The 24,764-nt window shown below is 35.4% G+C and overlaps 1 protein-coding gene across 1 annotated transcript; it reads left to right on the top strand.

Annotated features, from left to right (window-relative positions):
* Window positions 1-858: 858 nt before the first annotated feature.
* On the top strand, window positions 859-24,764 carry LOC145695202 (transmembrane protein 50A-like). Its single transcript, XM_081772187.1, has 4 exons — window positions 859-1,116; window positions 7,843-7,955; window positions 13,245-13,405; window positions 19,255-24,764. The coding sequence occupies exons 1-4, from the start codon at window positions 1,018-1,020 to the stop codon at window positions 19,356-19,358; spliced, it is 477 nt and encodes a 158-aa protein (XP_081628313.1). The 5' UTR covers window positions 859-1,017; the 3' UTR covers window positions 19,359-24,764.

Here is a 24,764-nt window from a genome sequence, read left to right as displayed (position 1 = left end):
TTCGGTTAAACTTTCAGGTGCCGAAACTGAAAGGCGCGATCTGAGCAAAAAAAAAAAAAATTCCACATTTAAAAATTGAAGTACACACAACTACAAAAATAAGCATTTACCATAAAAACACTAGCTGCAAGTGTTCAAAATAGATTTATGGTTTCTATAAAATCAATTGAAAATTGCTATTTTTAATTAGGCAGCTAGTGAAAAACAGCAGCTTTCAACTCCAGCCGAGTTTAAGCTCAACCTAAACTCAGTTGACCAAAGTGAACTGACCCGACCCGACAACCCGACCCGACTGACCCGACCCGAGTAGCCTGACCCGACAACCCGATCCGAGTTAACCCGACCCTACCCGTTTGAGAGCACTAGTTGTAAACAATGTGACCACCGCTAGTACTTTCGTACTAGATCTAGTACATTTTATAGTATTTTAGTGTTCTATGATATTAAGCCCATTGTATGATATTTCTTATTTTCTCCCGACATCCTCTATATTTGTCATACTTGTGTTACTTTACTGATTGTATAGTAGACAATTAAGCAGGGATTCCGCCAGGATTCTTAGTTTGGAGAGTGTAAAGTCAAAATTGGAAGAGTGTAAGTAGTTTGCTCGGTTTGTATCGTATTTTGACTATAAAAGATTTAACGTTTGGGGTTCTTTCAAGAATATGGGAGGTCACTCCCCCACTCACAAGGGAGGGGGAGCTGCCAGAAACCTTCTAATAAGATATTAATATCGTAAAATGTCATAAATAGGATGAAACAGGAGCAGATGAAATTTTAGTACTTTTCTCCCCAGAGCTAGTACTTTTTTCTGTATAGGTTAGTACGAAATATTTTCACTGGGTAGTCTGGTCACACTGATTGTAAATCTTAAGACTTCCACGATTAGTTTCAGCAGCTGATACTTGACAGGAACTATTTATATATAAATATTACAATATATATTGGACATGTAGTTAGTTTAGTTAACTATAAGGTCGTAACTTGTGCAATTATACGGATATTTGAATATTTAAAATGGCCGGATGCTTTGAGAATATACATATACCAACGTGTGAGTGGTTTAACGGAGATGACAAACGAAATGCCATTGCTTCAATAGCTGCAGGTATTCTGGTATGTATACTTTTTTTTCTGGAAACAAAATATATTTATTACTTATTTGTCTAGTTGTAAAGTAATGTGCGGGTTAACTTTACAATGCTCGCTATACTCACTCAGAAGTGAAAATTACACTATTTTATTAAAATGGATCAAAACTTCCCCAAACTTAAGCTAACCCGTTACTACTCCTAGCCTACTTATCCCTACTCTTACTCTATCCTGCTCTACTATACCTTTCTAAAGTTTACCCTAATGTGCTTCATATTGGAAAGTGATAGGTTAAATATAACTACGTACGCTTTGTTATCATAGGTAAACTTGAGGTAATCACTTGTTTACTAGTGTAAATTGTGTTCCATTTACTAATCTAGTATTTTCAAGAAAAAGTAATTACACGTTTACGATAAATTTAGCTGGTGAACTTTGTCCCTTGCACTTGAAAAGGCTCGTCTAATTGCATTGTGGTTGTTAATGTTTCAGTATTCTAACCGAGGTTTGAGGGCCTTTGTGTCGCAGAGTGGGTCCAGTATTTTGTCTCAAAAGCGACGTTTTTATCATTTATGAAGAATTTCATTATCATTATCTTAGAATGTGTTTAAGAATACCTCGGTGCACATTCAGTTCAAGGGAACTTTACCGTTTTACGTGTAAATAGTTGAAAATATTCCATAACAGTAGAGTGTAAAAAGCAGAAACTAACCTGTAGTAAATAGTCGCTTAAAAGCACGAAAGCTATCTCACGGAGTCCATCGACAACTTTGCGTCCTCGAAACCTTTGAGTGCCGACTTTTGCCAGTAACATTTCATGCTCTTCAATTCCTTCATACGATTGCCAAACTTTCTGCTCAATTTCAGTATAATCCGTGCCGCTCCACATAACGTAATAACTCTTTTTCATCAACATAGGTGATATAAAACTGACGGATATAGTATACATGAAGCTGCATCAGTTCCCGAAGGAGCAGGACGCTCATATTTTTAGGGATTATTCATTGAGTATGTACGAACTTACAAAGGGGGTAACAAAGCGACTTTTAATTACTTATCGACTGATACGAAAATAAAAAAGAACGTACCTGTACTTTATATCTGCATGTGTAGTGCCCTTGTACTTTATCTATGACTATATGTGTGTGTAGAAGGGGGGGAATTTAACGCATATCGCATGTCTTGTGCACATGGATACTTCTTACTATTGCACTACGTAGAAAATTTATGGTATTTCATGTAGAAGTGGTAATAGAACACAGAAGAAACTCAGATCAGGGGGTTCTCATGTATACTATTACCAAACTGACAACTCAATGTCACATGCAACTGTAATCTTGAATGCTGGGAATGAATTTCTTTATTACACCATAATGCATGATGTCAACATGCCTCCACTCGGAAAAAGTACCAACAAGACGCAGCTTCTGACACTTGAAAATACCACATTACACTTCGTTAGCATGAATTTAATTTTATCTCATTTTTGGACCTACTGCCCCGGACCCGATTTTGAGTCTCGTTTATATAACCGGTAAACATTTTCATGTTTCCTCGTATTTTGTTCCGGCTTCATTTCCCAGTTACCTTTACAAAATCGGCTTCAGATACGACGATAGGAACAATGTCACTACTTCCAATTATCGGAGCAAAGAGTAATGGGTGAACTTTACAAAGCCCGCTCCAGTTATAACACAATGGCGTAAGTAGTACCCTTGCGGATTGGGACTATTTTCGATCGAAGACACACACCGCCATATTTAAAACAAGAACATGGTCACCAAGACATTAGAATATTAAAAAAAAAAAAGTAAACTATACATGCTTTCTGATATCTACAAAGGGAAACTGGAGCGTGTATTATTAAGTTTATTCCCCGGGGTTTAAGTATACCAAACCCGCTCCAGCTCGAACCCAAAGTTCTACATAACATCCTTTCCAATGGAACGTGTATTATAAAGTTTGTCCCCGGGGCTAAAGTTTACAAAGCACGCTCCAGCTGTAGCCCAATTAACAAATGGGGGGAGGGGGTGGCATGTCCTCAAATCCCCCACATAATTTACGAGAAAACGCTATTCACATTTACGTAATACAACACCTCCATTCCCCCAAAGTTGTAATACACGAAAGTAAACAAGACTACTTACCACAATATCAAAATTAAGAATGAAATCAGCAATCAAAAAATCCGCATCATGCATAAAAATTCAAGCAAGAAAAAATATGTACACTCATGTCCAAAATTATTGTCGCATGTCTATAAATGTTTTTGTAGGAATATAATTTGATATCGAATTCGCCCGATGTTTCTTATAATGTTAGTATGTGTATAATCGGCAAAGACATGTGTGTGGCAACTTTCTTGTCAAAAGAGCAGTAAATAAGAACAATAAAACGAATGTAAAGCTTTCTTGCCCATTTAGCAACATTTTGTTTTACTCACTCTAATTTTCGTAATTATAATTCTTTTTCTATGAAATTTACCACAAATATATATTTCCCGATTACACACATCGGCTAGTATCAGTATTAAAAGTACCCTGCAAAATCATTATCAAATTATATTCTTACAAGAAGACAGTTACAGATATGCAACAATCATTTTGGACATGACTGTACTATCAAATTCATGTTCAATTACTTTGGCGACTTTCCGTAACATGCCACCAATGGAAAACAAAATGAACAATCTGATGCACATGTAACTTTGATTTTTCCAAGAAATGTTCCACGAAGGGCAGAGACACGCCAAAAGTACTTTACTCCATTAACCCGTCGATTACACTGAAAAAAATAATGTCCTCTATCCTTTTACAACTTTAAACTTGCCCCACATTTACGGCAATAAATTTTCAAGGCAGAAAATTCACGTAAGTTAACATCACAAGCATTACACATTGCAGTCATAATACAAACTTACAAGAACACACGTATTTAACTACCAAAACAACATCACGTATCACACACACACCGCGCTCTACTATACGTGACATACAAGAACACGTGCTTGCGCTATACGTCATGACAAACTCAGACGATGTTCTTATTCTTGATTTCCCTTAGACGTCTATGAGATGTGTCTGTGGTATGTGGAAATCTAACCTAAGCTACACTTAGGGAAGGTAAGCTTAACCTAACTAACCGAAGTTAAGCTGCGGCACGCTTACGGACTTTAAGCTATGCGAAACTTAACCAACAGAAGCTATCACTTATTAAGTGAAGCGTAAGTTAACATCAGTTATGTGTGCCTGTCGGGGAGGGGGAAATTTCCTCTAGTGAAATCTTAATTTATTGCAGCGGGCGTGGTTGTCATTTGTATATTATGTACTTGCAACATTGAGCGGTTACCAGGTGCTAGATTTGCGTAGTATGGATAAGCAAGGCGAACGTTGTGAATCCGCATACAATGCGTCCATAGGAGCTGGCGTAGTATCAGTTGTGGGTATTGCATTAAAAGTAGTACGTTCCTCATACTTTTAATTTTATTTAAACCACCGAAGAAATTTCTTACTCTCGTAGTTTCTTTTTTTCCTTTTTTCATTTGTAGTCTTGTTTCTGGTAACCGCCGTAAGGTATACCAGCACGCTTTTAAATAACTAAATATGAGTTTATTATTATTATTATTATTATTATTATTATTATTATTATTATTATTATTATTAATGTCTTTACCTGTATTAGATTAGACACAGTCATGAGGAATTTTTAGTGGAGCTCCGGTGGCTCAGTGGTAGAGCGTTCACCTCTGGTGCTTGGGGTCCCGGGTTCGATCCCAGCCCCCGCCGAGCGAACTTTGAGGTGGACAAACAGCGTGTGCGTGGATTTCCTTAGGGTTCTCCCGTTTCCTCACACTTTCTTCATTCCGCCATTTCATTCATTACTCATCATCACCGCCTTCTTTAGCCTAACCGGCATAATAGTAGGACGTAAAACTCAAAGATTTCATTTCATTTTATTAATATTTTCAAAGGTAAAATTCTTGAGTAGCAATTTCAATAGATTTTTGGTAACTTAAAACTTGCTGGCATGAGAGTATTTCAATTTCCTTCTTCGCATACGTTGTAGAAGTCTCCCCGCTGGTTTAGTGGTTAGTGCGTGCGTCTTCGGTCTATGTGGTCCCAGCTTCGATTCGCGTTGACAAAGCACTAAAGCTTGACTTTCACAATCATTCGCTCTCATTAATCATCCATTTCTCTTAGCCTAAAGAACATAGTCATAGAACGTTAAACTCAGATATAATTTCAATTCTTTCACTGTTTGTTTATATTTACGAAGCTCGTTATGGATTTTTTTTTCTCTACTTATTGTAGAAAAAACAAAAAAATTCCTTTATTCTCTAACAGTAAAGTTTCCAAAAATCAACAGTGAAACAACGTGAATTCAACACACTACATTTCTTCTTTTAATCCCTTATGTCTTTCCGAACGAGTTGAAAGAAGAAAGGAAGGTATGTTTCGAACCCTTAACTGCCACTTGAAAATTACATGAGCTAATCACTTGACGTCTAGTGTTGGTAAACGGAGCTAATATTACTAGATGGACTGAGAAAATGCATATTTAATAATGGAATATTGACCTTGAATTGCACTTAAGCATTCGTTTTTATTAATTTAATCTTACACGTTTTCTGTGATCTTGTATTGTCATTGATAGAGAGTTAACGAATATTTACATTCGATAATATTGCACACTTACTTTTAAACTTTTTTAAATTTTCAAATTGAGCACTTTTTGTTTCTGCTTTTTGTTTGTACTTGCTTTTTGAAAGAAAGAAAAAAAAAATAAACACCTAATCGTTTTTGTAGTGAAAAAGTCTTAATGTGTATCTGGCAGTTGATATTGAAGTTGAATTGAATGCAAACTTAAAATAAGTGAAATTTCATCGAATAAGACGTTGAAGATTGATGAATTTAAAACAGGGAGTAACATCTCATGTATTATATTTTTTTTTAATGTTAGAACCGAGTTAACCATTTAGATTATGGTCACAGGATTTAAAGAAAAAAAAAATGTTCTTCATCCACGAAGTATTTTACCCAAAGGCTTAAGCAGGAAGCTACGCATTGTGTGACGCTGAAATTTATCAACTTCTCAAATAGTTTATCGGAGTAATAATTCACAGTTTTTTCTGTTCCTCACCTCTTCGTTACTCTTACAAAATTGTTTACTATTTTGTAGAAATCAACATATAAGCGAGTGTCGCAATGCGCTACTGTTTCGACAGAAGAATGTGGTGCACACTCCTCTTCTTGACCCTAGTAATTATACCTACCTCTACAGCTCACAAAATTTTGCCTCAACTAAGATTTTGTGAAAGCCATGGCACAAAACATTGCATGAATTCATATACTTGCAACAGAAATTCCTGAAGATCAGCAACACAAAAATTAGGGAGGGACTATTTCTAAAATTTTAAGCTAAAGAATTAATGGATGATGGCAGTTCGATTGAACTGTTATGGAATATTGGAGAACTGACATGACTGTCTTTTAAGAGTGTCTGCAAGAACTTTTTGGCAACCACAAAGCAGAGAGCTTTCGCGGTATTGCATATGAACTTCACTCTCGAGATCATATCCGTATTGGATGTAACATGTTACTGAAATTGCATTTCGTAAACCATCACCTTTCTTCCGGGTTTAACTTGGTGCTGTTTGAAACGAGCATGGCGGACGTGTTCATCAAGAAATTTCGCAAATGGAAAGGTAGTATCAACACAAATAGATTGCTCCAATGCTGTCCGATTTCTTTAATTTGTATTTACTTCTCTTTTATCCCTTCGTGTAATGAGATTTTTTTTCCTTTTGTATTTGGAATTAACATTTCCCCTTGCACACAAATCTACTTAGAAAAATAATAGGAAGTTTATCGTCTTATTCTCAAGAACCTGGGTGAGCAATGTTCCGCTATTCATTTTGTTTTATGTATGTGGTGTGTTTCTTATAAATAATTCGAAACCACCACCTACTTAGTTTGTGGCGGTAACGCAGATACAAACTTGAATTTTACTAAAAGTGCAGTTTTTTTAAAATTTTTCGGCCCTACGCCAGGGTCATGAAGTAGCAAATTATATCTACATTTTTAGGTTGAATGATTGCTAGTATATTGATTTCCATTCGCTCATCTACAATAATTAGAGTAGAAGTACTTTTTTTTTTTTTTTTTTTTTTTTTAATACCAACAATTGATATAAATTGAATAATCCGGGATTTTCTAGATGTGTCATGTGAAAACTAAGGCAGATGGGGCAGAACGTACATATTTGAATTTAGCGTAAAAAGTTATAACATGGGATGAGACACTAACGTTTGTGTAACACACATACAAAAAAAAAAAAAGTTAATTTTGTAAACCAGTATAATTTAATTCTTTGTTACCAACTACTTCTTCCTTTGATACTTCGATAGATGCTTTTTTAATATATATATATATATATTTCTCCCTTTTCTTTGAGGAACGTAGCTGGCGAATTACTTTTTAGGAGAGTGGTAGGCAATGGCTTTTTTAATTTTGAGAAAATCTACGCTTATACATAAGTTGAGAACTACTTTTTGAAAACAGTACTTTGGGAAGTTTTTTTTAAAGTTCTTGTCTGTAGTGTGATGTTTCTCATTTTATAAATATATATTGTTGTAAAAACAACAATTAATTATATATATAAAATTATTGTTTTTATATAATCCGATTCGAGTGGTTTGAATGTTAATATGTATGCATCGAATGCGAAATTACAGTAGTTTTTTTTCTTCAGTTTTTCACAGGTTGGTGGTTCATAATTGATGTTGCAGCATGTTATCCATCAATGGCAGATTTTCATCATGCTTATCATGTATGTGGAGTAGTGGGAACCATATCTCTCTTTATGTAAGTTTTCTTTCTCCCGTACAGCTTTAATTTTGATATACTTACAACTATGACAGTAAGGGTTGGTTTGGCGTTTTAACTTATGCAGTTTCTTAATGGTGTTCACAAATTATCGTGTTTTTTATGTATTGCTTCAAATTCGTTTTACATTGCTAGACCTCCAGGTGGCACCAGGAAACTTCGGGCGTGGAATACATTCTACGGGCCTATGAACTAGATCTACAGTCTTTAATTTAAATGACCTTAGTTAATTATCTATGTCATTTATCCTTATAGTACAGTAAATGTTATACTTAATAGTTTTAGTTATCAGGGTTGGCAAAAACCATGGATTTTATTGAAAAAAAAAAACGAAAAATCCGTTTGTTTGTTTGTTTAAACCCCTTTTTTTTTGTTGTTGTTGTTGTTTAAACCAGTTTTTTGGTTAAATAATTTGCTCTATGTATTTATATTACATATGGACATAAATAAGTTTGTTTCGCCGTGATGTTATTATGCAACAACCGGGTTATGCTGGAAGGGGTCACATAAGCTTAAAGTGGAATTCAAACCGCTTCTCGGCTTACATCCGAGAGAAATTGTTCTCCATTTGGACTCGAAACCAGGACTAATTGGCCATAAATGCGATGAGTCTGCCGACTCACTCACGAAGGACTCCTGATAAAAATACGTTTGTACTGATCTTTACATATTTGTTAATATAATTGTCAAGAGTCATTTCAGAAGGACAAAAAGATAAACAGTTGCACAAGTGAAACTATTATAGAGAATTATATATAAATCGTGAAACTCCCGCCTTAGCCATTGGGAAAATCCTGTTATTGATTTAAATGTAAAGCAATAATGAAAAAATCCCGTTATTGCTTGGCATGTAAAATTTTATGGTCAACGTATCATAATCAGTACGTTAAAACTGATGTATTAAATTACAAATTTAATATGTAGATATCATTCAATTAAATTAAAACTGAAAATGCAATCCAAACAAATGGTGGAAGCTACATAGGCAGTCGATAAATTTTGCCAATTTCTATCAATATATTTAAGCAATCTTCGTTTCTTTATAAAACAACAGGCATCCAGGCATATAGTTTTTTTTTTTTTTTTTTTTTTTCGTTTCGTGTATTTAAGATTAACATCCTTATGTAATACCGAGGTAAGAAGAAGACTTTCGCTTAAAATGACATCCAAACCGCTACTTGGTTTACACTTGAAAGATGGGTTGTGGTTCGATTGAGAACGGAACATGGGACGCCTTGATTGAAAGGTGAAAAGGAGCAAACTAATGCAGATGGTTTGATATGTGAAAACGTCACAATTAAGTTCATACGATTTAAAGCATTTTTTCTTTTTTGGTTTAAATTTAACAAAAAAAAAAAAAAAGAAAAAAAGAAAAGAAAAGAAAAAAGAAAAACAGCTGGTTTAAACCAGCCAACTCTGTTAGTTATATATAAGAATTATACAGCGTGTTTATAAATGAATTGTTGCTACTCCTTACGGTGTAGGTTTTACCCATGTAAGGCAATAAAATAAATTTATTATTAATTTTTAAAACCGCACTATTCATTTATAAACACGGTGTATGTTTATTGTAACGTAAGTCCAAGTTTAAATTGTTTTCATTGTTGGGTTTGTCTTATTGTGCGACCTAACACTGTTTTCATTTAATGATTTAACAAGAGATACGAACGAAAATTAAAATTAATTTATGTAGAAGTGAACTGCCAATTAAGTTCTCTGTTGTGATATCTATAATACAACCCGTGAAAAGGATAGTAATAATGGTTGTAAATTACGGAATTTTTCGAGAAACCAGCAAATTTGTTCAACCCAATACAGTGTATATGTACACATAGTCAACGTCTGCTTAGTGTAATGAAAGCTTTATGGTCAGGTGATGGAAATAGAATTTGTGATGGCAGAAACTTGTGTTCAGGGGAACTTGAAAATGGCCTGTAAACTTTAGTAGAAAGATAATATTCTTTTGTTCGGTAGTAATGTTAGTTTCAATAATAATAGTAACTTTAATTTGAAAGTAAGAGTGGTAATAACACGTAATAAATCTTAATTTGTAATACAAAATCACCTCTGTGTAACGCTAATTCTTAACAGTTACGGTAACAATGGCTACTCCACTGCGTTCGCTATCTGCCTACTTTCATTTGAAAATGGATACTGATTATGCTATTTTGTTGTTTAAAACAAGGTATTAAATGTAAATAAGGTTCTAATTACCGATGTAAAAAGCAGAAGTATTTATCCCATGCTAAGTATAATAGAATTTAGTAACTTGAGCAATATGAACACTGTATAAACTATGTACGGTTGTTCCCGTTTATTTTGAGGATAGTTCAATATTTACTGCCAACCCACATAAGTCATACTACCTTTAGCGGGTCATAAACATATTTAAATTTATGTAACCACAAAATATTTGGGAAAATCAAAGTAAAAAAGAAGTTAAATTTAAACAATTAGAACTTCGTATTAAACAGGATTTTAATCTATAGTGTACAGTGAACCGAAGGCGTGTTGCAACAACTAGTAAATAAATAAAATGAAATAGTCTTCAATGTTATATTTGTATCTCCCAATTACACAAACGCTGCTGATCTCCGGACTTGACTTCAGTTCAGTGTATCAAGCCTAGTCGATTCCTGGTGAAAAGCCAAAATTTTTGGTGTGTTACGTCAGTTTCGTCTAGAAAACCAAAAGTATCGGCAATATGATCTACGACGTCGCCCAACCAGAATCTGCGTGGCAGACCGCAGACCTTTGTGAGCAAAAGTAACCTATAGAGTACTCTAGTATATATATTATAGTTCCAAAAACTATCCTGTCTCGAATTGGAATTTAATAAGCGGAGAATCGTACTTTGCGCCTGTGACTAAATATTGCGTGGTTCTAACCATAAAAGTACAACACATTATTGAAATTCGTAACTCCTACCGTTCCACATTGTTATGATAATGGTGTCGTGATCTGTTGGCAACTTTATCAACTAAAATATAAGACGATGAAGTTGAAGAGGAAAGGTTTATACATTTGAAGGAACTATAACTCTAATTCAAATTTCTTGCTTAATGGCTAAAAACATTATGAATACATTATGAATCTGTCCATGCTGTTTTGTAGTGTGGTTTTGAAAAAGAGAACTGAGCTTAGTAGATGCTGCTAATTACGGTAAAAGCTGTTGTTGCAGTAGTTATATGTACACTATTTCTCCCAAAGTATTTACATATGTATTTGAATATGTTTCGATTTCTGAACTGGAAGAACAAGGGGAAAACTAGCAACATCTGACCCATTACAGGCTACAACACAAAAGTGCAGTATATAATAGAAGAGCAAGGAAATTGGGTTGAAAATACATATAGAAACAACTTCGTCAGCAAATCAAAGATTGAAGATGAAAATACGGAGTTATACGTGAATACCTTCGTCTATGTGGGACAGTATATCTATTGATGGCAACATTAATGAAGAAATTAACAGACTTATTGAGCTAGGCTGAAGCTCATTCGGAAGAAACTTCATATTAAAAAAATAAAATTTCAAGTACCTTAAGCTTAAAATTTTCAGGCATAATGAGGGCATTGTTCCTGTTTCGACATATAGATCGAATACGTGCATTGTGACAAAATTAGGCAGGTCACTGTCGGCAGACTACACAGTGAAGCATAGAGAGAGATATTTAAAAACTCACATTAAATTTGATGTATAGTACGTAAGACATAAATTTTATACTGTCAAAAATTGAAAGAAAAAGAAAAAGATGTTATGTAACTTAATTGAAATAATCTACAATAAAGTACAGTACAATAGAATCCAATTCAAATAGAACTGAAGAATACAAAGAACAACTACCTGCGAAATACTACTACTAGTAATATGAAATTCTTTTTTAATATAACAAATATAGTATGTAACTTAAGCTACTTCGAAAGCAAAATAGTTTCAACATTATATTATGTTTAAATATAATGACTCAAGTTGCATAAATTGCTAATATCTTTTATAATATTGATTTATATATAAATATGAAAAATTCAAATTCAAGTGTAAAAATGTACCTGGACATAAGAACTTGAGACAACTTCGTTTTACTGTAACTATGTTTCCGAATGGATTAAAATCTTTTTGAATATACTATTGTTGTGGGTATAGACAGGTACTCTTTAGCCAAAGTATTACGTGCAGAATACCTGTTTTCGTTATGTTTCCAGCATCCTAGCGAATTGTCACTTGGCGTTAAAAAGTTTCATTTTATATCGTTGTATTTCTTTCGTTGAGTATGAACCAGAACTTATTTTCCTTTATTTGCTCTTCCTTTTCCACAAATCCTATTTGAATAGCAGTATTCTAACCCAAATCGCGATCTTAAAAACCGAAAACTGGTTTTGAAAGCGGAAAACCGATTTAAATAGCACTATTATTAAGCAGTTGCGAAAGAGTGTAATTTTAGTTATGAACTCCAATGATAAGCCTCGTGAGTATTCGTGACTTATTTAAAATGTTTATAAACTTATATAAGAAGGTAATTGCTCGAGTTCAGCTGATTGTAAACCGTCAGCTTAGTTCCAAGTAATGAATACAAATGAATAAAATATTAAGTTTTATTTCAAACTTTTTTTAAAGAAGGAAATCTCTACCCACATACACAGTACTGTAGTTTACGTGTTTCGTATTCTTAGCAGCAATACTGTATTTAAAAAAAAAAAAAAAAAAAAAAAAAAGAAACCTCCTATTAATTGACGAGAAACCCTCTTTACGGGTTTTCAGTGGAGCCACAATAGTTGTTTAATAGAAGCTCCATTATAACACATGAGTATATGTATGTGAAGGGTTGATTGTGATATGGCTCAGGTAGCAAATTTCAAGAAGTGCTTGCTTTATTATTTTCGTGAACAAAGACATAGGAAAAAGCCGAAACCTTATTTACAATATTTTTTATTCGGGAGTTAAAATTTGAATTTAGTTAAGATGAGGTTAGTTTGGCATTTTTGGAAATATATGTGTGCAATGAAAATTTTAAAACTACATTTATTTATTTAACCTTGTGCGACAGGTGAGCACTTTTTGTTGAAGTAGGTGGTTGGACAGACTTCATCCACTCACATAAGATGATACATGGAAGTTTTATTGTTTTTGCATTCTCAGCGCATGCAACGAAACAAAATTGCACTCCTTAAGTACCTGTAATAAGAATGAAAAGTAACACGTCCGTTTGAGCGTTGTTTTAGGGAACAAAATGCGTTTAGTCTCTTACATTGTTGATTTTTGTTTCAGGATTAACTCTGTATCGAATGCACAGGTGAGAGGCGACTCATATTCCAATGGATGCATTGGAGCGCGTGGTGCCAGAGCTTGGCTCTTCATTGGCTTTGTTCTGGGATTTGGAGCTGTTATAGCTGCCTGTTGGATACTATTTGCGGATTTCGTAGCAAACTGTAAGTTTTTATTTTTCTTTGTTTTTAGCAAGTATCATTTGGTCCTTGCATTGAAGTTAGGGTTTATGCTACATCTGCATGGTAACAGCCAAGGACGTCGAATAGTTAATTCTGTTTATTGTGGATGTCGCTTGTTGTTAATTTTATGTTGAATTTTGACCAGAGCTGTACAGTATTTTAATCCTCGTGCAATCTGGAGTTTATTTCATTTAATTCTCAAAACAGATGACAACTTACAACATAAATTATAGACAAATACAAACAACTTTCTCATGACCCCCATTTGCGGAAATTTCTGGCGACTGTAGTAACACAAACCGAGACAACTTTCTCAGATTCCTCGTGTGAATGTTAGGAGTAGGGAAAACCAGGTAATCGAGAATTTTGATAGGAGTGTTTCGAGACCCCGTGTCCTGGCTGATTATGTATCACTTCTACCCCAATCGAATTGAAAAATATGTTCTAGTCGACTGCAGAAGTTCGTAAACTAGATAATATCATTTCATTTCACTAAAACATTGGAATAAATTAACTGAATCTGCTGTTATAAGTGACATATGCAAAGGATACATTTTATGACAATATGAACTTGTCTTAGTTATGTGAAATATACACAATTAAGGTGAGTTCATATTGTTATTTTTTTCATTTATTCATTATAATTAGTACGCAATCGTAGTTTAAAATATTAATATAATTAAATATTTATTTACCTTTTCCTTCCGTTTTATTTGTTTTATATCCTATATTTCAACCAGCGCCGTAACTTAGATTTTGTTCTGGGAGGGGGGAGGGGACAAGCATTAATACGCGTATTTGGACTTCCTAGAAAAAGTTCTTTTTCTAATTCTTGGGCCCCCTCTTTAAATCTTTCTTTTACTCTTTATGAGCCCCCTCGCACCCTGCCTGTGCTAGAGACTTTTTAGATAAGTGTCTACACTGTCATGTTTAAAGAGTACTGATAGACAGACAGTCTCTCACGTCATTCAACAGTAAATGACATAATCTTAAGAGCGCTGATATCTGAACAAACACAATCAGTGAGAGAACCAACAGAATACAGTAGATCAGATGGAAAAAGGCTTGATGGAATGACTTTTGTTCATAAATGGCCATTTTGCACTGGGCAAGCTCGGGCCTCGCGCTCACTTCTCTCAACTGGGCTCGGGCTTATTTCTTTCAGCTGGGCTCACGTTCGGGCTCGCGCTTAATTATTAAATGAATAGTTTTTATTAAGTTTCTGGAAACAAGCAGTTGTTCTGAAGTTGATTGAGCAGTAGTTTATTTCTTTACGTTTCCAACTTCTGTTGTAAAAATAGATTATTAAGTGGTATGATACGTCCATGAACACCCAGATAGTATAGCCTCAGTTTTTTTCTTCTCTTCTCCCACCCAAAACCAAGTTTTATATGCTAAAAGACACACAAGCAGCATATATATATATATATGTGTGTCTTGAGCAAGGTAGTATATGCATTATATATGCAAGGTGGTTGAGAACCTGGGGTCCCGCAATAGTGTTCCCAGTCGAGCCCTGCATCTTCTAAGTCCATTAGATTACCTTTTTTCCCCTTACTTTGAAGCAAGAAAGCTTTAAATTTTTAACTATATGACTTCCCTCAGGAACAGCCTCTACTTTTAATTGTGTGTTTGAAAACATATTGTCCTGCTAAAATACATTAAATATGATAATTTCTTAATTAGTTCTTATGCAATAGTAATAAAGTTCGATCGGACACATGTTCTTATCTTTATTATTATTATTATTATTATTATTATTATTATTATTATTATTATTATTATTATTATTATTATTATTATTATTATTATTATTAGACAATATACAATATTACCTACTCACCAACCAATACGCATTTCTTGGAAAAGTCGTCAGAACAAACCTTCAATTTACGGTACCCGAAGAAAAGTTTTTATCTGCAGTTATAACGCCTACAGGTAATCTAGGACTGGAATTCAGGACTGGATTCATGACGGGCTCATGGGAGGGGATGGGGCAGTGAAATGTTTCTCCGATGATCTGAAGGCGCTGTAATATGGTGTCGCTATGGGGAGGGACAAACGACATTTCGTCCTGTGCTGACGCAGATATTTCTTTGAATTTAGTAGAGGTGTCTTCCTCATCACCTTAGTAAAAATAGAAACTAACTTCTACACACAAAAGTAACATTAAAAATTGGGTCAATGATTTTTGGGCATAAGAAATATATAACACATATTACAAAGGATGCTATTGCTGGAATTGTGAACGAAATTCATCAAACTAATTTCGTGCAAATAACAAACTCAATCTTTTAGTAAATCTTATGTATCTCCTTATATGTTATAAGAAACAATGTATTTATAATTATAAGAAACAACATATTGAAAATAACACTTTTTAAACCTCATGACCTATATCACTCTTATAATTTGCAAGACAAGACGATAATTTTTCGAGACTTGTGAGTAACACTATTTCTTTCAAGTCTTAGGTCTCAAACACTATTTTAGTGCTAAATGATCCGTACGTAAAACCTATAAATTGATAAAAGTGATTCTACGATCACAAAGAAGAGCATTTATGAACGTTTAAAGATACTCAATTCATTACACAATATATTCCAATAATAAATATGGTTTAAATGTTGCTAGATTATACGCTTCTTACACCTCTCGTGACTCAGAAGGATTCTGAGAACTTCTAGATAAGGGAATACATTTTGTACGAGAATCGTTGTGTAAATTTGCAGAACGAGACGAGAAGTGAGTCGTCGAGAATCGAGACAATAAAGAAGTTTCCGAGATTTGAGACGAGACGAGATGGTAAACCTAATTTCTCGTCTCGTCTCGTTTCATGGGCGACACTAGTTTGCATCGAAAGATGTAAAGGTAACTATTCAAATTTTGTCTGAACATATTCATGGTAATATTAAGCGTGGAGTAGTCAATGATTTGTTCCATTTTAGGTGATCCGAAATAAGTTATACGATGGTATGTTTAGTTTTCTTTGTTTAGGACGTATGTTAAGGAAATAATTCAGCAGATAGGCTGGAAAATTGAGAATCTGATCATCGCGATGGCGAGGATTAACTGCCACTGGCAGGGCAAGGGTGCGCGAAAGCGAGAAGTTTCCAGTACAAGAGCGAGGGCGATGGTCAACCATCATCGCGAGACGAGGATGAACGAGTGCGAGGGCCAACTTTCACTGCGAGGACGAGGGTGCGCGAGGGTGATGAACAACTCCCTTCGCGAGGGCGAGGGTGATGGACAACGTCCTTCGTGAGGGCGAGGGACACCTTTTACTGCTAGGGTGATGAACAGCTCCCTTCGCGAGGGCGAGGACAAGTTTCCACCACGAGGGCGAGGGTGCGCGAGGCTGATGGACAATTCCCTTCGCTAGGGCAAGGGTGAACGAGAGCGAGGGCTAACTGCCACTGCGAGGGTGAGTGATGTCGGAGTAAAATGAACATCTATGGTAGAAACAGGCCAACCTCGAGCCGCACATCAGCTACGATTCGGTCAGGGCTCTTGTGCCTGCGAAAATCCAGCCACACGGAGGAGTATCGTAAACCAGCTACAAACATCACTAAAAACAGTGAACACCATAATTCACCGCGATTTGGGTTTGAAAAATCGTCACAAGGAACGTCTTTGTAAGCTCTTGCCAAAACATATTGAGGAACATCGCGCGTACTGTCGAAAATTTGAGCGGCACATGTCGCGTGAAAACTGGAAGTTTGCTTTACAATGGACGAAGAATATATTTATCTATTTGGTCTAGGAATTAATTCGTGTGGTTGGTACGCACACATTGAAGCTATAGTACAAACACAAAATACATAAATACCTTAAGAAAAATATTGTCCATCGCTAGCCACCACTTTCGCCCATCTGTCAGGCAATGTACGGATTCCGTGGCGAAAGAAGTCCTCATCTTTGGAAGCGATCCAGTCAGAGACCCATGTTTCGATATCTTCTGAAGAAGTAAACCGCTGTCCAATCAAATCGTTGTTCATGCAATCGAACAAGTAGTAGTCCGAAGGAGCAACGTCTGGTGAATACGGCGGGTGGGGTAAAACTTCCCATCCGACATTTTCTAAATAGGTTTTGACCGGTTTTGCGACATGTGGGCGAGCGTTATCATGTTGAACAATAAGTTTATCATGTCTGTTCTCCCATTCTGGTCGTGTTCTGGTCAGAGCTTGCTTCAAACGCATTAATTGTCGTCGATAACGTTCTCCATTCATAGTTTCACCCGGTTGCAGCAGCTCATAGTACACCACACCTTTCATATCCCACCATATGCACAGCATAACCTTTGCACAGTGAATATCTCGTTTTGGTTGTGATGGACCTGGTTCACCTGGTTTCACCCAGGCCTTTTTTCGTTTAGGGTTCTCGTAATGGATCCACTTCTCATCGCCCGTAATAATTCGATGCAGAAACCCCTTTCTGCTCTGTCGTTGAAGCAGCAATTCGCAAATGGTTTTTCGTCTTTCAGCGTCTCTGTCTTTCAATTCATGTGGAACCCAATGTGACATCTTTTGAATCATTCCCATGGCTTTCAAGCGTTTGGAGACTGTTGTTTGATCAACGCCTAATGCTGCTGCAAGTTGTTCCTGCGTTTGACACGAATCCTGCTCGAGCAATGCTGTCAATTCTTCGTCTTGAAATTTTTTTGGCTGTCCAGCTCGCTCTTGGTCTGCCAAGCCGAAATCACCACTTCTAAACCGTGCAAACCACTTCTGACACGTTCGCTCAGCTAGAGCATGGTCACCATACACTTCCACCAAAATAGGATGACTTTCAGTCGCACTTTTCTGCATGTTAAAGTAATGCAGCAGGACACCCCGCAAAAACACTTTATCAGGCACAAATTGCGCCATGTTCACTTAACTACAAACTGGTGTTGTTGACGCTTTAATCCACTGCCCTATACTACGAACGATACGCGATGACAGGAGTTTGCAACACATGTGTGGATACACGGAACTGTGGGACGCTCCGTTCGTTGCGCCATCTCTTGTCCACCCGCACGAATTAATTCCTAGACCAAATAGATGACTGTCACAAGCCACATGCAATTTGTTATCAACCATAAAGTTCGAGGGACTTTCGAAGATGGTTCACCGATGTAAGGAAAGTTTTGGCACGTCATGATTATGATCATTGGTAAGTACGAAGTTTTTCATGATCAGGTGAATACTGATGATTGGTGAATACTGATACAGTGATAAGCTTATCATATGTAGTGTTACCAAACATACGAAGGTTAGGTTAACGTCCTTACACTCGTTTATCGCCACGACATTCCCCTTTTCTACGGGAGGGATTAGAATTGTGTGTGGGTGCATCAAGACAAGGCATTAAGTCACAGTTTTCTCTCAACTCACGTCTTCCTCTACCACATGGCAGGAAAAACTGGCATTCGTGTTATTCCGTTCACAGACATTCCAGCGAAGTCACCGATAGAGTATTGCGCCCTCGGCCTATTGAAGCGAGCATTGTCTCACAAGAGACTCCGCACCATTGAAAGACTCTGGAAAGCCTGTCAGGAAGAATGATCACGAATAGATATATCTGTCATTCGTGCCAGTCTCAGATAGTGGAAACTGTGTTGTCGGGCGATTGCCAAGATCTAGGGCCGCCCAGTAGATAACCATCGATGGTGATTACCTGGCTTCTCTTAAGGCATGTGCTATTTGAAATCGTCACCCTAAATCGGAAACAACGTCAGTACTGTATGTGTTATGTATCCTGTAGTTCCCATTAGTAAGTATTTGTTTTACATGTTGCTTTTCCATGTTTAAATATGTAATTGTACAGTGGTATTCGTTTTTCTTTTGCAGCTAAGAAGCATTGGCCTGGTGTTGCGTTGTTTCTTCAAAATGCGTTTATTTTTATCGGTTCCCTTGTTTATAAGTTTGGACGCTCAGAAGAGCTATGGGGCTAAACAACAAAATGTGAAGCGATGGACTGTATCTATAAATCAATATAACCATGATTGACGGTTTCTATATATATTTCGTTACATTGTGCAGTATTTCGAAGAAAGTAAGTAGTGTGCACGGAATATTTGAGCAATCGTTCCTCGACAGGTAATATCAAAACTTGGATGAAGTCTCTAATTCTGTTAGCTTGGTGTAATATAAGTATTCTGTATGCAATATTTATATAGCATAAGAACTCAGTTTGTATAATCTGTAAATACGCTTTATGGCAGTATATCATTCTTTAATACTGTTGTTAACATCGTAATTTAAGTGGTTATTAGCCCGAATAGAAGTGTAATTGTAATGCTTAATGAGCTATATGATGAAATATTCAATTTCATTTATGTTCCTACATTTTATTGGTCATACTGAATTGCGAATATGCTGGCGGAACTTCAAAAATAATAGAACACACTTGTTTATGTTGTTTAAAATTATATTTTTACTCTTGGTTTGTGTATATTTTATACACCAATATTATTTACAATTGAAAAGAAGTATACCTAAAAGGTAAAAACCTAATCTAAAGATGTAAAGAGAGATATTAAGGCTTATACGTTGGAAGTCATTCGTGTGAAGTTAATTATCTCCTCTGTTAACCGCGAAATCAAATATTGGCTGATCATTTTGTGATAATTATGCATGGAAAGCAAACAAGAATATTGATATACTTAGAAGTAAAGAAAAAAAGAAAAATGGGAAAGTTTGAGTAACTTCATAATGGTAAATCAGAACTATAGAAGTACTTAAATACTACCTATTTTTTCCTTACTGACAAATTTCATCGCCTGTTTACAATAACATCTAAAACAACTTTAAAATTAATATTTGATAGATCCTGTGTGAATTTGTTGGAGTGTGGTTACATAAAGTATGAAACCTATGTGGAAATACTGTTAATATTCGTTGAATCTATGTTCTCTCTAAACTAGCTTAGGAAATAACCTTTGAGCTGGTACTGTGAATACTTGATAAGTATATTGTTTGCTTCTGTATATATTATGTGTTAATTTTTTTTTTTTTTTTTATCGTACAGAGGTGCAGTTATTTACATTGATTTTTTTTTAATACAGCAGCATGCAATACTTAAGTCCTCGGTAGTAAACAGTTTAGGTTAAATATGACAAAAAAGAAGTGAGTAACGTGGGAGTTGATAAATGAAAAAGGGAACAGAAAAAAAAGTACGAGTAATTATAAACCTATTTGTGCTCTGTATGTGTTAACATCTTATTCATTCTACTGTGACAGGTAGATATGATTTATAGTGCAGAAAGAAGTTCGTATATGCTTTCTTAAGTGAGCTTTTCCGTATTTATCAGTTTTTGTGATACTTCCTGTCATTTTCAACCTAAACTGACTTATTACTGCCGAAGACGTCTGCAAAAGAATAGGCAAAAATCTGTGTTTAACATCACGTACGTTATTCACATTGTGATCATATTGATCTTCTGCGTACCTCATAAGAATTAAATGCTGTTTGTATTATCATCCTACACATAGTGAACATACAGCCACGATAAAGAGTGAGGGTTATGTATTGAGTATACAATGTTGGTAGATTTCCTTGATTTTCAAATCAGTCTGTCATTTCTGCCAGCTTAAGGAAAATGTATTATTTAATTTTAATTAAATTAAATCCCCTAGTGGTTGTAATGTCAGTCAAGACGTTGCTTTCAACATACTAAATTATTTTATTCATCAGTAGATGTCTAATTATTTTTTTCTCTTAAGATTCTTGTGAAAGGATAAGTGTATATTTTTCAGAAGTGAGAAGAAAATGTTTCTTGATGAAATTTTTGCAAGTGTTAAACTGTTTTTCCTTACATTTTATTTAATATTAAGTTAAAATTTTGAAACAAATTAAACAATATCGATAAAATAGAGAACTGCAAACACGGTTCAACTTTCCGTATTGTAATTATCTTCTAGTTGTAAATTGGCTGTGCGTTAAGCAAGAAGAGGAATGAAACCACATTTAAGACATAAAATAAAAATAGTAAATATCCAAAGTAATGTATAGATATATTGCAATAAAATTGGACTTTTCTTCTTAACTTAACCATTATTAGATATGTTCGACATATATACTCCTAAGGGATAGTAATGTATTTGGGTTGTTTTGCATAACAACTTGAGTTTTTGTAAGCAAATATGCATATTACCTTAAGCATACACACAAATAAAATGGCTAAATTTCGTCTGTTTTAAAAGAATGTAATGCATATATGGAAGATTGGTAAATTAATAATGTACAGTGGAACTACTTTTAATGGCCACCTTACTTAATGAGTATATATATATATATATATATATATATATATATATATATATATATATTCCCAGGAGCTGATTTGAAATCTTGTAAGGTTAATGTATTCCGAACTCATTCAGTGACCCTTCCTCAACCTAATCAACAGGCAGTAGAAGGAAGTACATGCATCCGCTCTTAACTGATTACTTGTTTTCATATATAACTCAACCACTTAAAAACAGGACAGCAATTCCACAAAGATCAAAACATTAAGCTGTCAGATTCCTCCACCCCACTCCCTCTGAAGAAAATCCAACGGGCTGTGGTTGTTTGAAAGCACGAAAGCTGTGTTCTTGTCTCACACTACTGCCAAAATGGCAGCCCAACCCTTGTTATACGAGGGTTGCACCTACTTCTGGGGAGAGGAGGACTTTCGACAATATACTTTTCCCCTGTCAAGAGGGGCCGTGGTGGCTCAATAGTAGAGATGGCGTTCACCTCTGGTGCATGGAGAACCTGGTTCGATCCCAGCTCGCGTCAAATGAACTTTGTGGTGGACGAACACCGTGTGCGTGGGTTTCCTCTGTGTTCTCCCGTTTTCTCCCACTTTCTTCATTCCATCAATTCATTCATTTCTCATCATCACAGTCTCCTTTAGCCTAGCCGGCATGACCGTGGCACCTAAAACTTAAAAATTTCATTTTTTCCCTGTCAACTGAGGGTCACCTCTTGTTTGAAGAAAAAACAGCATGGGTGTTAGGAACACTTTCTCCAATTTAGGATGTCTTTTTCCCATTTGTGTCTTTTGTAGCTGTAAAGTGTATAGGTAGAGGCCTGCGTGGATACAAAATTTAGCATCATCCGAACCGCAATATTTGTAATCGCACCCGCATCTGCAACATCATCATCCGCAGATGAGATAATAGATATATGCATCGTATTTGTTCTATACAGCAATTGTGATTTTAAAAGTAATTTTTAACATAATTGTAATTACGTACCTTGTTGTTTTTTAATATATGCGATATGAAATCGATCAAATTCAAGTTAGTATTAAAGACAATCCAGTAGGATTGTAAATTAAAACGCTTACTAAAATGCAATAAACTTTTTGCAGACACAAATCATGAAATTAAGGAAACAAAATATGTAGTTGCTTAAAATCTTCTCAATATCTCTAACAAGAAAACTGCCGAGTTGATAACACATTTGAATAGTTTCAGATCACATTACTCTGTTTTTTTTAATTAATTAATTAATTTATTTATTTATTTATTTATTTTTTTATCTCGTTACTTATAAGGCGTAAACGTTTTTGTTCAGTAAGCAAAGATGGAAAGAGGATGAAGGATCATTGAGAGAAAAGAGTGAGCGAACGCAATACAAACTTACATTAAAACAAAACAGGAGAAAGGAGATCAAACGAAACATAATTTTGTTAACACGAAATGGTGATACTGTACCTAGGTACACACACTTTAGTACAAAAAGTTAGTAATTAATGTTATTCGAGAAATGACATACAAATTCTTTTCTTTTCACGAGAATCCTCAATTTTATCCGCCATCAGCAAAGGAAGTGAAAACATAACTCCCGAAATTATATTGTGCGGATATCTGTATCCACACACATCTCTATGCATAAGAGATTTTTTTTTCTTTAAAGTGTCTTGCAGTAAGATCAAGAGAAAAGTGTCGAAAACAGAGTGTGCGTAATTAATGAAAATGCGAAATGTGTTTTACAGAGAAAATTAGAAATTTTCAACTGCAGAAAAACTATACTCACTTATACAACAATGGCAAGAGAACCAAAGTAAAGACACAAAATGCATTGTCTTGAAACGCTTGCTGAAGTTATATGGTTGATTTGGAGTATAGCACCCATTTCAGCAGCAAGGCTAAGGTGTAAACCAACAACTTAATGTAGGATACAAACTACATGACCTCCCACTGGAAATCGAACCTGAGTCCCCAGAGGTGAAGGTTTGCTGAAATGAATTCCACTTTCTTTGAGAGGTTAAAAGTGTACGTGCAAAAATATTTCCGTTAGTGGTCCATTATTAACAGAAAAATTGCTACTCGGCTTGAAAAAGATAACTTTCAGACTAACAATGGATGGTGTCAGATTCCGCCAACAATACAATATTATGTTCAATGAGATATTGATGAAGGTGGGAAGGGAGGAGTTTGTCAATTGTCGAAGGCCATTCAGCAGAAGACATTTACAATATTGACGAAATATTCTTATTTTTTCGGGAACTCAGTGGTAGAGCACTCATCTCTGGTGCGAAAGTCCCGGGTTCGATTTTAGGTCAAGTGAGTTTGTAGTGGACGACATCGTATTCGTAAATATTCACGCATTTCCTTTTATATCCTCATTCTGTCAATTCTTTCATATTTATTTGCTTTCATGAATCATCCATCCGTATAATAATCGTGAGACGACGTAAAACTGAAAAATTTCATTATTTTTTCCTCTCTATATTTCTGTTCCCTTCCAGTAGGATCATTGACATGTAGCGAGAGAATCGAAAGAAAGTAGAACACCCACTTTCCTAGCACTCCATTGTGTGTGTTTCGTATGCTTAGCAGAGCTCCCTCGTGGCTAAGCGGTTAGCGTACGCGCCTTTGGCGTGGGAGACCCGGGTTCGATTCCCGGCGGGAGCTCATGTGGTTCGGATTCCACGTTAATCAGTAGGTCTACGTCTCATATAGCCTCGCTGCTGAAAGGGACGCTAAACTAAAATCAACTCAACTCGTATGCTTAGCAATATATATATATATATATTAAGGTTCCACCCCTTTTAACGACCAGTTTTCAATTGAACAAGCGATAGTCGGCCAATAGAGGTTCCACTGTATACAATTTTCTTCTAAGTGTGTTTAATACTTGAGGTGAGGTTTTTCAAAATTCTGTTCTAATTGCGAAAAATGTTAGCTTTTCAGCAATGTTACAGTAATATTTTTTTTTCTGTAAATTAAATGTAATTGTATACTGAAGTGAAAAAGACTTCTAAAAGTGGAATACGTAAGTGGTTTTGTGTAGAAGAAAATATTGTACATTGTGCTATTTGTACTTGAATAACTTTTTTATTTATTAAAAATACTAAATTGTA

This window comes from Thermobia domestica, chromosome 9, assembly GCF_964235325.1.
Source record: "Thermobia domestica chromosome 9, izTheDome1.hap1.1, whole genome shotgun sequence".
Taxonomy (NCBI): domain Eukaryota; kingdom Metazoa; phylum Arthropoda; class Insecta; order Zygentoma; family Lepismatidae; genus Thermobia; species Thermobia domestica.
This window is presented reverse-complemented; position numbering and strand designations above follow the sequence as displayed.

Bases quoted from the DNA above. Each gene is read 5' to 3' on its own strand.
- LOC145695202 (XM_081772187.1), top strand. From the start codon at position 1,018: ATGGCCGGATGCTTTGAGAATATACATATACCAACGTGTGAGTGGTTT. The intron at 1,117-7,842 runs GTATGTATACTT...TTTTTTCTTCAG, and splicing joins CAATAGCTGCAGGTATTCTG to TTTTTCACAGGTTGGTGGTT. The intron at 7,956-13,244 runs GTAAGTTTTCTT...TTTTTGTTTCAG, and splicing joins GGAACCATATCTCTCTTTAT to GATTAACTCTGTATCGAATG.